The 13,857-nt window shown below is 35.9% G+C and overlaps 1 protein-coding gene across 1 annotated transcript; it reads right to left on the bottom strand.

The window, feature by feature from the left end:
- Positions 1-372: 372 nt before the first annotated feature.
- On the bottom strand, positions 373-3,254 carry LOC127117882 (elongation factor 1-beta 2). The gene is made up of 6 exons (XM_051048005.1): positions 2,996-3,254; positions 2,781-2,897; positions 2,586-2,661; positions 1,165-1,282; positions 839-952; positions 373-743 (listed from the first exon to the last, which is right to left on the bottom strand). The coding sequence occupies exons 1-6, from the start codon at positions 3,079-3,081 to the stop codon at positions 580-582; spliced, it is 675 nt and encodes a 224-aa protein (XP_050903962.1). The 5' UTR covers positions 3,082-3,254; the 3' UTR covers positions 373-579.
- Positions 3,255-13,857: the final 10,603 nt, after the last annotated feature.

Raw genomic sequence — 13,857 nt, 5'->3', positions numbered from 1 at the left:
TGTATAGATTGAAGTGTATGTAATGTATATAATTTTTTATGCAATGATAAAATTGTTCTTTGTAGGCTAAATATTTCTTTCAAGATAGGTTACATTTTATAAGTTAGAGCCTACTTAGATTTTAAACTAAGTAAGGAATTTACAACTTTTATACTCCATTATCCAACTATTGAATATTCATACGTTATTACATTAGTTGGGTTATTTGTAATATTCTGCATATAATTCTTTTACTATTCAGCTAAATTAGCTTACAAATGTTTAACTGCTCTACTAATTACATGAGATTATACGTTCAAAATATGTAAGCTTAAAGAAGAAATGAAGTAATAATTTGAGATTATTAGTTACTGACTTCATATTGTGTATAGATTGAATAGAAAAAGGGTTCTATTGAAACTTATCAAAAATAAAACAGAAGCATACGGTTCAGTAATGTGCATGATGTTTTGACATGAATAACATTTAAGTTCCACCATAACATGACTAACTCTTTTACTCCATAAATACTTCTAACAAAACCACCACTGAAACACACCAAACATTCCGACCAGCCGCTTGAAAATGGCATAACTCAACTTAAATTTTGTTGAATGCTACAATGTCACAACTCTGGACATACTCATTAATTGGCTCAACTGTGAGTGTCTCCTCAATGAGGTCGTCCACCGAGACAAGGTCATCGATAATTGTCAACATGATTTGTAGCTTCTTGATTCCGTATCCGACAGCAACAAGCTTGGCTGTGTAACAATAGAAAACAAACCGGTTTTAATCAAATGGTAAACCACAAATGTATACGAGAAAGATTGACAAATATTTAAAGTTTTTATCATACATGCTCCCCAGGTTAAACCGGGAATCTCAACGCTGCGAACAGCCTCTTCCAGCTTCTTCATGTCTGTCTCATCATCCCAAGGCTTAACATCAAGCAGAATGGAAGACTTTCCGCCTATAAAAATTGCAGTTGATGAGCTTCAAACACTTTAATCAATAAATTAGATTTACCAAATGTATTCTTTATGAGTCTGTTACAAATCTCCATAAATCTAAATCATATAAAATGGCAAATTAAGAGGATTAATCAAATCAAGAACAACTGTGGTCAACAGACTATGTTTATGCTTCATGTAAAAATTTGTTCAGACAAAATAGAAAGCTTACTTTCTTTCTTCTTGGCAGGTTTTTTAGCAGCCTCCCTTTCCTCTGCTGCCTTCTTCTCATCCTCAGTTTCATCACCGAAGAGATCAAGATCATCATCATCTTCAGCAGCGGGAGCATCCTGACAAAAACAAAATCTCAATTATCAAAATAGTTCGTTGAAATAGTTCGTTGAAGTAGTTCTTTCATTGACTTCAATACAACTATACAACAATAACTATAACTTAGGCATTTGCATATAGTTTCAGAAGTGTATTAGCATACAAACACTGCCCCTTCATTGTTGCTAAATTAGCTAACAACGTTACTAGGTAAACAATTAACATCTATATCAGGTACAATTAAAACAAGAAAATTATGTAGCTTTGGTTATAGTATGCCATCGAATATTGTTTTTCCGAAGTACACTACAGTATTGTACAACTAACAACTCTAAACTACAATTACACGATAAGGCTACCTATATAAAATATGCAATAAATCATTGCCAGAATCTCACTCTGACAAGAGCTTTGTACTACTTTAAAACAACTTTTGGGTTGCTCTCTTAGCCAATAACAATCTCAAAAGTTTACAATTGGGAAACAGTAAGTTGAGCCAAACCAATTCAACTTCACAACTAAAAATAGAGTACTTCAGAAAGTAATTTTTTTTCAAATACAGTAATATGAAATACAAGGACTAATTTGGTTTGAACTAGTTTTTTAGTTTTAGTATTCATCATGACAATTACAAAGCATCAGCCAGGCATGGTAAATTCAAAACAATCACTAACCAACCGATTAATTGTTAGACCAATAAATAAAATCAAAATATGACAAATGAAATATTGTTCACAAAACCATGTGCAAATATAAATTTGAGTGTTATCAATCGTGATTATTGTTTTTCACTTTTGGGCGAGGATTGACTGCTGGTACTCAACAACGATTTGCAATTGAACATCACCTGATAAGGCTTCATGTTCTATAATTCTATATTCTTTAACATCATTCTCCTAATCAATAACAGTATTTCAATAACTCTACACTATACAAAAACATATTAATATTGTTACAAAATCAGGACATCAAGTTCTATCCTTTCTGAGAAAACCTTATCTTCACTTAAGATGAAAAGCTGAGAAGTTTATAGGGATCATGAAGTTCAAAAAAAAAGTGACAAATTGAAAAGGATAAAAAAACATCTGATGCTAATTTCAACTCACATAAGAAGTCATCATTTGTAAATCTTATAGTGATTGCAAAATCATACAAAAAATTTCCGATTTCAAAAACACACTTAATGATAAAAATCGATCCAAGGTGACTCTAAAATACATATAAGAAATCCAAATCAAGTAACTATACCATGCAACTGTGAAACACAAACACAGAAACAATAAACATAAAGTAACACAAACTAAAATTCAGAGAGATACATACTGCTTTGGCAGGTGCTTCTGCAGCTGGAGCAGCACCACTTCCTGTAAACTTCACACCTTGAGCTTTTCCAGGGAAACTATTAATACAAAATCGAGATTAAAAAAATAAACTTAATCACACACAATAATCAAATAAATCAAAATTAAATCCAAAAAAATAATAATAATTGATGAACAAAAAGTGAAAAGAACATACCTAGCAGCAAGACTTGAAGACACGGCATCATACCAATTAGCAGCATTGGGGAAAGACTCACTTGGCTTCTCAGTAACAGCTCCATACACTTTGATATCATCCTTCGTCAATTGATCCCTGAATAAGAAAAAAAAAATCAAATTTCAATAATCAAATTCTCAGAAAATTTTGTAACAAACAATGAATAAATTGGGATTGAAAGGGTTTGAGTTTACCCAGAGATATAGGTTTTTCCGGAGAGGAATTCGTCGAGGGATTTGATACCCTGTTCTGTGTGTAGATCTGAGAAAGTAACAGCCATTGGAGTTTGGGATGAATCGGTGGCGGAGAGTGAAGAGAAGAGAGTGTGTGAAGAAGTGTGGAGAGTTGAGAGGAAGGTTTGGTTTTTGATAATTGGTATTTATATCATGTGTAATCGCAAACCCTAAAATCAGTTTCCACTCTCCAATATTACCTATTTTTTTTTATTAGTTTTGGTATAATTATTGGTATATTCTATTCTTATTTGATATTACTCGAATTTTTATTTTTTTAAAATAATATTATATTAGTTAATATTATATTTTTTCTTTTTTAATATATTTTCTAGATAACTAATATCTTTTATTTTTTAAAGAATAAATTAATAAGTAATATTTTTATTTTAAAAATTTTAAAAATTAATTAGTTAAAATATAAAAAAAAATATTGAGTATTTGGCACATCACACAAGTTGAGCCCAACATACAAGTTAACCATCAATATAATTTGTGTATCTTATATAGAGTTAAAATAAGTGTTTAAAAAATAATATGGGACTTGGCAATTTTTCATGTTGCACCACCAACACCACCACATAGAGAAACTAATGCATATTGTATCAATTGTCTAAGTTGTTATTTTTACATCATCATCAATTGTAGTGAAAATTCTTGAAAAACCTCCAACTCCATCGATATAATTTTTCTCATCTTTCAAACCATCTTCATTGGCATACATATTTCTTGCACTTGTTGTGTAGGAGCCAAGACTACCGAGCCACCACTTGCCCATTTATCTCTTCACTATTTCTATTGAAGCAACGAATATGATACTCGATTTAAAGAGGAAGAGATATAATTGGTTAGTTAAGTTAAAAGTAAATTAACAATTATTGTGGCGTGAGAAATACGACCACGGGTGCATCACACGTTTGCGTTGATAAACAAAGTCGTCATCGAACTTTACTTATTTCAAAAAATATATATATCGATAAAAGTCTTAAAGATGAGAAAGATATGATTGTCGCAACTAAATCGAGTTCGAGAATCGATTATGCAAGGAAAAGATATTAGCACCACTCACATTCGGTGTACTCAACAGGAATCGTTTAGTTAATTTTGTGCATAATTGTTAGTTTAAAAATGTTTGCTTTCTTCGAGTTATTGAAAATTCAAAGAGAACAAGAAAGGGGTCTCTTAGGAAAAATATGCAGGAATTAAATTCCCTTGTGTCAGGGAAAGTCTAAGAGAAAAGGTAGATTTTGAGATAAAAATTTTTTGTCTTTTCATTACTTTTTGTGTCCTTAAATAGACTGCAAAGAATACAAGTGTGCCTTAATTATAGGATCTAGAGACACTTGTCAGCATCTACTACATTTGAAGAAGGGAAACTAAATTATTCTTATCCTAAATATTGTCAGGTACTAACAGTAATAAAGGCTGGAGATAGTACTATGACAGCTCACAAGCTTATCACCTCAAGATATTTGTTCACATTCTGAACCTAATGGGCAATTGGGCTGATCTTTTGGGCCTTTCTCTTGGCACAATATTGGAATTGTTGTTGTCTATTTTATTTTTTCTTTTGTTTGTGTTGTTGGGACCCATTTGGTTTGTAATATTACCGTACCCATTGAGACAAATCTTGTCCTCAAGATTAAAGTGAGGGTACTTTGCTTGAAACAATGACTTTTGCTCCCAAGTTGCTTCGGAAATTGGAATGTCGTCCCATTGAATCAGTACTTCTTTGATTTCACCATGTAGAGGTTTGTGAGCTAGCACAGCAATTGGGGTCAGTTCTTGAGGCGGAAAAGCTACCGGATCGGGAAGGGGGAGACCTGAGTAACTGGTTAGCCGTGACAAAGCTTGAGGAGAGACACATGGAAAACAGGGTGGATCCGGGAGGAAACGGGAAGCTCCAGCTCATAAGCTACTGGACCAATACGTCGGCGGATGCGGAAAGGGCCGTAATATCGCTTTGCTAGCTTCTGTGAGGGTCGATGTTGGACAGAACTTTGTCGGTAAGGTTGTAATTTCAAGAAAAACCCATTGATCAACTTCAAATAGTTTGTCCTTTCGATGGAGGTTTACTTGTTGAACTATACGATTTCTAGCTTTGGTGAGGTTTTCTTTGAGCAGACGGAGGATGCGAGCTTTGTTGTGAAGTAATTCATCCAAGGTGTTGATTTTGGATTTCCCAGTGGTGTATGGAACCAAGGTGGGTGGTTTGCGACCGTAGAGGGCTTCGAACGGAGTCATACCTATCGCAGAGTGAAAAGCTGTGTTATACCAAAATTCCGCAAGTGAGAGGAAGCGAACCCAAAGTTGTGGCTCGTCGCTCATAAAACAACGCATGTATGTTTCCAAACAACGATTTACAACTTCAGTTTGTCCGTCGATTTGAGGATGGTAAGAGCTACTGAAAGAAAGTGTGGTTCCCAGGTGTTTGAACAAGGAGCGCCAAAACTGACTGACAAATATACGGTCTCTGTCACTAACAATTGTTTTGGGTGCCCCATGGAGTTTGTAGATCTCAGAAATGAAAATTGGAGCTAGTGAGGCAGCAGTGAAACTTGAAGGTAGCGAAATAAAATATGCAAATTTGGTGAGGCGATCAACAATGACCCAAATGGTGGTTTTATGGTGCGATTGGGGAAGGTTGGTGATGAAATCCATGGAGATGTCATCCCAAACTTGTTGAGGTAACGGTAACGGTTGGAGTAAACCGTAAGGGGCATGGGTGTTGTATTTATTGTGTTGGCAAGTGGTGCAGCGATTAACGAATTATTTGACATCTCGGTGCATACCCGACCAATAGAAGGACGCTGATACACGCGCCAAGGTAGCTTGAATACCGGAGTGGCCGCCTAAAGGTGAAGCATGGAATTCTTGTAGAATTTCCAATCGAATCCTTGTTTCTTCCGGTATAAACAGTCTATCTTTGAAGTAGAGTAGGTCTGATTTGTGAGAAAAATGTTGCCTCATTTTGGTGTCTTCTTGTGCTTTCCTGATTAGATTCTGACCTGCAGGGTTAGTAGAAAAAAAGATTGTAATTGAGAAATTAAAGGGTAAGAAAGGGAACTAATAGCTGCACAGATTTCCTCAATTGGTGGCTTAGTTACTCGAGATAATGCGTCGGCGACAACATTGTCTTTTCCAGGTTTGTAATGAATTTCATAGTTATAACCCACAAGTTTAGTTAACCATTTTTGTTGCTCTGGGGTTTGGATTGTTTGTGTCATGAGACATTTCAAACTCTTATGATCTGTGAAGATCTTAAAAGTGGATCCTAACAAATATTGTCTCCATTTTTTTATTGCTTCAGTTAGGCCATATAACTCTCGCACATATGTGGATGCGGCAGAAAGACGGGCGTTCAGCTTTTTGCTGAAAAAAGCGATGGGTCGGGAGTTTTGGGACAGAACAGCGCCAATTGTTGTGGTGGATGCATCAGTCGTGACTTCGAAGGGTTGGGAGAAATCAGGTAAGGTAAGTGTAGGTAGTTTGATCATTGCTTCTTTGAGAGTGTCAAAAGCTACAGCTGCTTTGTCTGTCCATTTGAATGAATTAGCTTTCAGTAAATCTGTGAGAGGGTTGGTAATAGATGCGTAATTCAACACAAAACGACGGTAGAATCCTGTAAGTCCCAGGAAAGCCCTAAGTGCAGTAATGTTTTTAGGTGGAGGCCAAGAGATCATGGCCTGAATTTTTGAAGGATCAGCTTGTACACCATTTGCTGAAATCAGGTGTCCTAAATAGTCAATAGAAAGGACCCCAAATTGGCATTTGGATAGTTTAGCATAGAATTGGTGGGTAGCAAGTAAAGCTAGGACTTGGTTGATGTGAGTGAGGTGTAATTCCCATGTGGGGTTGTAGATTAAGATGTCGTCAAAGAAGACGAGGGTGAATTTGCGGAGGTAGGGTCGAAGGAGGTCATTCATGGAGGCTTGGAAGGTTGAGGGGGCGTTAGATAAGTCGAAAGGCGTCACTAGAAATTCATAGTGTCCGTCAAACGTGCGAAAACCAGTTTTGTGAAAATCTTCCGGAACTAAACGAATTTGGTGGTAACCGGACCTTAAATCAATTTTGGAGAAATAGGTTGCTCCATGTAACTCATCTAAGAGCTCATCAATGGTTGGTATGGGGAAACGGTCCTTGATGGTGATGTTGTTAAGAGCCATATAATCTACGCAAAACTGCCAGGAGCCATCTTTTTTTTTCACTAGTAGGACGGGTGAGGAATATGGGCTAGTGCTAGGTTGGATTATCCCATCTTGCAACATTTCTTTAATAAGGTTGGTCATGGTTTCTTTTTGATAGTGGGGGTATCAGTATGGTTTGATGTTGATAGGAGTAGCATTGGGTTGGAGGTGAATGTGATGGTCATGATATCTTGAAGGTGGTAAACCTTGTGGTTTTGAGAAAATGGGAAGGTAGTTATTAAGGATAGGTTGTATGTCAGGGTGAAAGGTTTGAATGAGTTGTGCATCTGTTAAAGGATTGGTGTTTTGTGGTGGTGAAATATGTGTGGGATGGGTGGGGACCATGGAAATAGAGTGAAAGGTTGCGATGGCATTAGTTTGTAGCATGCAGTGTAGTTGGTGGGCAGAAGCTTGTGTTAGGGTGTTAGGTTTAGAACCAGTGATGGTGAGGAGAGCATTATTGTGATAAAACTGCATAGAAGGAACACTAAAATCAGAGACAAATGGCCCTAAAGTTTACAACCATTGAACCCCAAGAACCACATCAGCCCCTTGGATAGGAAGAACGTAAACGGAAACCGTGAAAAGATGTTGGTCAACCATTAAAGGGGTCTCTTTGCAAAGACCTGTGCAATGTAAGTGATCACCGTTACCTACCATCACTGAAAAAGATGACAAGGGTTGGATAGGGAGGTGTAAGAAAGAGGCTACGCGCGGTTGAATGATGTTATGGGAGCTGCCTAAATCGACTAAAACTGTAATGTGGTGGCCATGAATGGATGCAGTGAAGCGTAAGGTGCGGGGGGAGGGATGGTCAGTGGCAGCTTGGAGGGACAATTGGAATAGTGTTGGTTCAATGTTAAGTGGTTCTGTAATGGTGACATTTGTGTCTTGTTGAGTACTTTCAGGATCTGTTTGGGATTCGAGTAATGGGACTGGGTCTGTTTGTGTAATGAGAGCACATAAATTAGCATCTGTCAGTGTGGAGTCATCGGTATCCAGGAGTAACAAGAATTGTTTGGATTTACAGCGGTGGCCAGGATGAAATTGCTCATCACAGTTAAAACATAACCCTTGTGTGCGTCTTTGTTGCATCTCTGTGGGAGTCAATCGTTTAATAGGAAAAGGGGTTTTAGGGAGTGTGTTACGTTGGGGTAATTGATGCGGCGGAGTGGGTAGAAGTGGGGGTTTTGGGTTGGGATATTTAGATGTAGTAGCTTGGAAAGGCTGTGTGACAGAGGTTTTGGATTCAATGAGCTTTGCAAGGCCTATGGCCTGGGAAATGGATGTAGGTTGATGGACATCAAGTTCATTTTGGATATGGAATTTTAAACTTGAGACAAAACAGTCAGTGATAGCCAAAGGTGATAGACCTGTTATCCTATTATAAAGACGTTCAAAATCTCGTTGATAGTCAGCAACTGATGTTGTTTGTTTGAGTTTGAAAAGGGCTTGTTGATGGTTGTCGTAAGTAGAGGGTCCAAAACGAACCTCCAAAGCTCGTGTGAAAGCCTCCCATGTTGAAAGGAGGTGATTGTTGAACATCCATTGGTACCAACCAAGGGCGTTACCAGTCATGTAGCCGGCAACGTGAGCTAATCGTTGGTGGTGGGGAATGGCGTAGTGAGCGAAAAACTGGTTAGCTTGGAATACCCAATCAAGGGGGTTTGTGCCGTCAAAAGGCAAGAGGCGTAACTTGGGTGGTTTCATCGTGAGATCTGTGTGCGGGGTGCCCTGGCTAGGAGAAATCTGGGCTTGGACAGGAATTTGGGATTGTAGAGATTCCATGGAAGCTAAATAATCCTCATGGTGTTGGTCTTGAGTGTTCCAGAAAGAGGAAAAGGCTGCAGTGAGGTTGTTAATGGATTCTTGTAGTTATTGGAGGGTAGGTGGTTCAGGTGGTTGTTATCGGGGAGGCATGATATCAAGTAATGAGAGCACCAAATGTTAGGAAAATATGCAGGAATTAAATTCCCTTGTGTCAGGTAAAGTCTGAGAGAAAGGGTAGATTTTAAGATAATAATTTTCTGCCTTTTTCATTACTTTTTGTGTCCTTAAATAGACTGCAAAGAATACAACTGTGCCTTAATTATAGGATCTAGAGACACTTGTCAGCATCTACTACATCTGAAGAAGAGAAACTAAATTATTCTTATCCTAAATATTGCCAGGTACTAACGGTAATAAAGGCTGGAGATAGTACTATGACAGCTCACAAGCTTATCACCTCAAGATATTTGTTCACATTCTGAACCTAATGGGCAATTGGGCTGATCTTTTGGGCCTTTCTCTTGGCACAATATTGAAGTTGATGTTGTCTATTTCATTTTTTCCTTTGTTTGTGTTGTTGGGACCCATTTAGTTTGTAACAGGGTCGCTAAAAAGTTTTTTATTAAGGTGTCTGACAAGATTGTAGGTCTTGCTCTTACGTATCTTCTGATGATATAGAGAACTCAAGGCTACGTAGTTTTGCGTAAAAAAATATTTGTTTGTGAGTTGATTTTAGCTAAAGTTATTTTATCGCAATCGAATGGAAAATACTGTTTACCCAAAACAGTGGATGAATGGGTGTTTTCATCACGGCATAATGGATTAACAAATCAACATTTGCGGAAAAAGTTTGTTTAACTCACTCACTCGAACATATAAATGGACGAAGCATTGTTTTGCATCGTTTTGAGACGAAACATCTATCGTTTAAAAGAGTTTGAAGTTTAGGCCAAAATACAAAAAGTTTTGAATGTGTTCGATTATTTTGGGGTGGAAGACAAGTATTTGAACTTGCAAGTTATTACGACTTGAGTCTAATACTCGGGATTATGATTGGACATTACACCCAAGTAATATTTTTAATTCATTTTGTTATGAAAAAGTTTGGAATATTTACAAGTGTTTTAAGTGAAAGACGAATACTTGAACTTGCAATCTATTACGACTTTGGTCTAGTATTCAGGACTATGATTGGACATTACACTCAAGTAGTCTTTTTAATCCAATTTATTGTAAAAAAAAGATGTGTTTTGAGTTTTGGGAGGAAGAAGATTATTTGGACTTGCAAGCTATTACGGTTTGGGTCTAATACTCAGGACTATGATCGGACATTACATCCAAGTAGCATTTTTCTTCTATTATTATTGAAAATTGTCAAAGTGTTTAGGTTAGTCATTTTGATTTTTATTTGAAAAAATAGTTTGATGTTGGATCAAGCGTTTCAATTTGCATTGCAAAGTAAATAAATGAAAATGGTTTGTTTTTTTGTTAGAAAAGGATTTTGAAATTAATTTTAAAAGTAATTTTTTATTTAAAAAGTGGTTTTATTAATTGTGAAAATGTTTTTATTGAAAATAACAAGGAATGTTTATTTTTTAACATGTGATTTGTTATAATAATATTCCACAATTAAATCATACAAACAAATTAACAAAATATTAAAAATAAAATAATAAAATAAATTCAAAGGGGGTGTTAGGCATGCATTAGAAGTTTCATTAAGTATAAACAAAATGGTCCTAAGGTCCAAAACAAATTAAAACAACAAAATAAGGGGTACAAATCAGCAAAGTAAAATTGGGCTTAATGTGATTTGTCGGCATGAGGAGTTCATTTTTTTGTTGTGATGGTTTATGGTTTAATGTGTATTTGTAATGAGGTAGTGAATATGTATGGTGTGTTTAGCTTTATGGTGTTGTGATCGTTAGTGTTGAAGTTGTGATATGTTAAGTTGGTTTAGTGATATGAGGTGGTAGTCATTTTGATGGTGGAAGGTGACATATTGGTTTCACACGCAGGTAAAATAATGAGAAAGGTGGGGATGTTGAGTCATTCTCTCTTTCTAATTTTTGTTATTGAGAGAGAGACCAATGATGTGTGTCGCTTATCTTTGTGATTGGTAGGATTTTTTGTGTATGTTCCTCTCATTGGCCAATAGTAAGAATATATATATATATATATATATATATATATATATATATATATATATATATATATATATTATATTTTAGGATTTAAATTTTTAAATCCGTCTAAAATACCCCTAGATGTTTGTTTGGTGATCAAAATTAGTTCAAAATAATAAATGAGATAAAATTCACAACTTACAAAACAAAAATAAAAGGAATTAAATAGAATAAAAAACGGGTGCAAAAATGTGCGAAAAAATAAAATAAATTCATTAAAATAATTTATGCGAAATAAAGTTTCGTAAAACAGACATATGTGGATCAAATCTCGAAGTAAAAAGTACACAATTGAAAAGGTTCGTGCTAATTAAAATATGATCGCTCGAAGAGTCGAAAAAATTAAACGAGTACGCCGGGTTAAACTAAGTGAATCATATATCAACAAAACAGACAGTTGTAGGTCCGGTCTTAAAATTGTTCCCTCGCTAATTTTACGCGAAATTGAAACTCAATTCAATCGGTCTGTTTAAAAATACAATTTTTTATTCTTGTTGACTTGTTAAGCATTATGCTGAAAAAATGCATGTCATGATATGCAAATGATGCAAATGTCATAATGAATTAATCAATTTATTGATTGAGGGGTACCATTAGGGTATGACAGTTGCCCCTATTTAAATATCTTCAGCCAGAGAATATGAAGAAGTTCATTCTTCATATGATCGTGGTTGGAGATAGTTAAATACTAAAGGACCCAAATTTTGTCTCTTGATGAAATGATATGAGATGTTATGTTATAAGTTTATAGAATATTTTTTATTGTTGGGATATAAAATGTGAAGCAGACTCTTTGGGGATTATTGAGATGACTTACAAATGAGGTATGTCGGGGAATGAAATGAGGTAAAGTGAAATGACTCGCTGGGGGAAAACAAAGATATGTTCTCGAAATACATTAAAACGACAAACATATATGAAAATACATTGGATAAATTAGACAGGTTGAAATAGGACAAGTCATCATCAACTCGAGTGTTGATACCTAGACTGCCAACAAGGCAAATCATCATCATCACGAGTGTTGATACGTAGACTGTCAACAAGACAAAATAAAAAGTAAGACGAATTGAAAGCAAGACAGGTCACCGTCAACACACGTGTTGATACCTAGATTATCAACATGACAAATCGTCATCATCACAAGTGTTGATACCTAGATCGTCAAAAGGACAAATTATCGTCAACATGAGTGTTGATACCTAGATTGTCAACAAAACTGAATGAAAAGTAAGATACATTAAAAACAAGTCAAATCGTCGTCAACACGAGTGTTGATACTTAGATCGTCAACAAAATAAATGGAAAATAAGACAGATTGGAAATAAGACAGATAGTCGTCAACACACGTGTTGATACCTAGATTGTCGACAAGATAAATCATCGTCAACACAAGTGTTGATACCTAGATCGTCAATATAAGTGTTGATATCTAGATTGTTAACATGATAAATCATCGTCAACATGAGTGTTGATGCATAGATCATCAATAGGAAAAATCATCGTTAACACGAGTGTTGATACCTAGATCGTCAATAGGACAAATCATCGTCAACAAGAGTGTTGATACCTAGATCGTCAACAACACAAATTATCGTCAACACGGGTGTTGATACCTAGATCGTCAACATGATAAATCATCATCAACACGAGTGTTGATACCTAGATTGTCAACATGACAAATCATCATTAACACGAGTATTGATACATAGATTGTCTTTGAGGAAATATAGACGAGCACGAAACACATTTTGAGCTATGCATGATTTATGATGTATGAATGATCAATGTATGTAATATGTTGATTTTGGGATGTGCCACTGAAGGTTGGGCCTTTGTGAGGATGCCAAGTAAAATTGGGCTTTTGTTGTTTAATCTTTCATGCTTGTGCTACAAGGCTTCATGTTATGAGAATATGTCAAATGAATGTGATGATATGCATGGCATGATGCTAGAAGGAAGCGACATGATTGATGCATGGGGATGATTTATGATTTGAGGGTTTCCAAAAGTGCCCCTATATTGGGAAATGGACGGAAAGGTTCTTTTGCAGCAAAGCTTCTTGTCATAAGGCAAAAGTTCACTTGATAGGATGCTAGCATGATTCCCCGATACTTGTTTTGAACTCAACGGTTGCTGATGTACGACAAAGTTTGCTTGAGCAACTTGAAAGTATGGAGAGGATATGGCCTCTCCAACCTATCTTGCCTTAGTCTGTTAGGTCTTCAAAGAAAATTTCCTAGAAAGGAGTTTGGAAGCAGTTTGTCACAACATGACCTTTACACGGTTTGCCCCAATATTTGAATCTTGCAGTGATCCTTGACTAACCAATTATTGGAACGGTAAAATTCTGATTGACTGATTCTCAAAGTGATTTTCCCCTAACTAGATTTCTATCACGTGATTAAGTTCCTCAACTAACTGCATATTGTTGGAATTCCCTTGATGTTAAGTGTCGACTTGCAGATAAAAATGTTCCTTCGAAATGGTAATTTTAATGCAATGCTCATGCAAATTTTGAAATCAAAGTTTGTTGAGATCATTTTGGTGAAATATAAAGAATTGGTCAATGATCAGAACATAATGTTGATCTAGACATTGAAAGTGTGAAAGGTGATGATATAAATACAAATGCTTAGTAAAGATCATTGGAGTCAGGTTAACACAACATTGTTGTCAC

Source organism: Lathyrus oleraceus, chromosome 2 (assembly GCF_024323335.1).
Source record: "Lathyrus oleraceus cultivar Zhongwan6 chromosome 2, CAAS_Psat_ZW6_1.0, whole genome shotgun sequence".
Taxonomy (NCBI): Eukaryota; Viridiplantae; Streptophyta; class Magnoliopsida; order Fabales; family Fabaceae; genus Lathyrus; species Lathyrus oleraceus.
The sequence above is the reverse complement of the archived record's forward strand: the minus strand, read 5'-3'. Positions and strand labels throughout refer to the sequence as shown.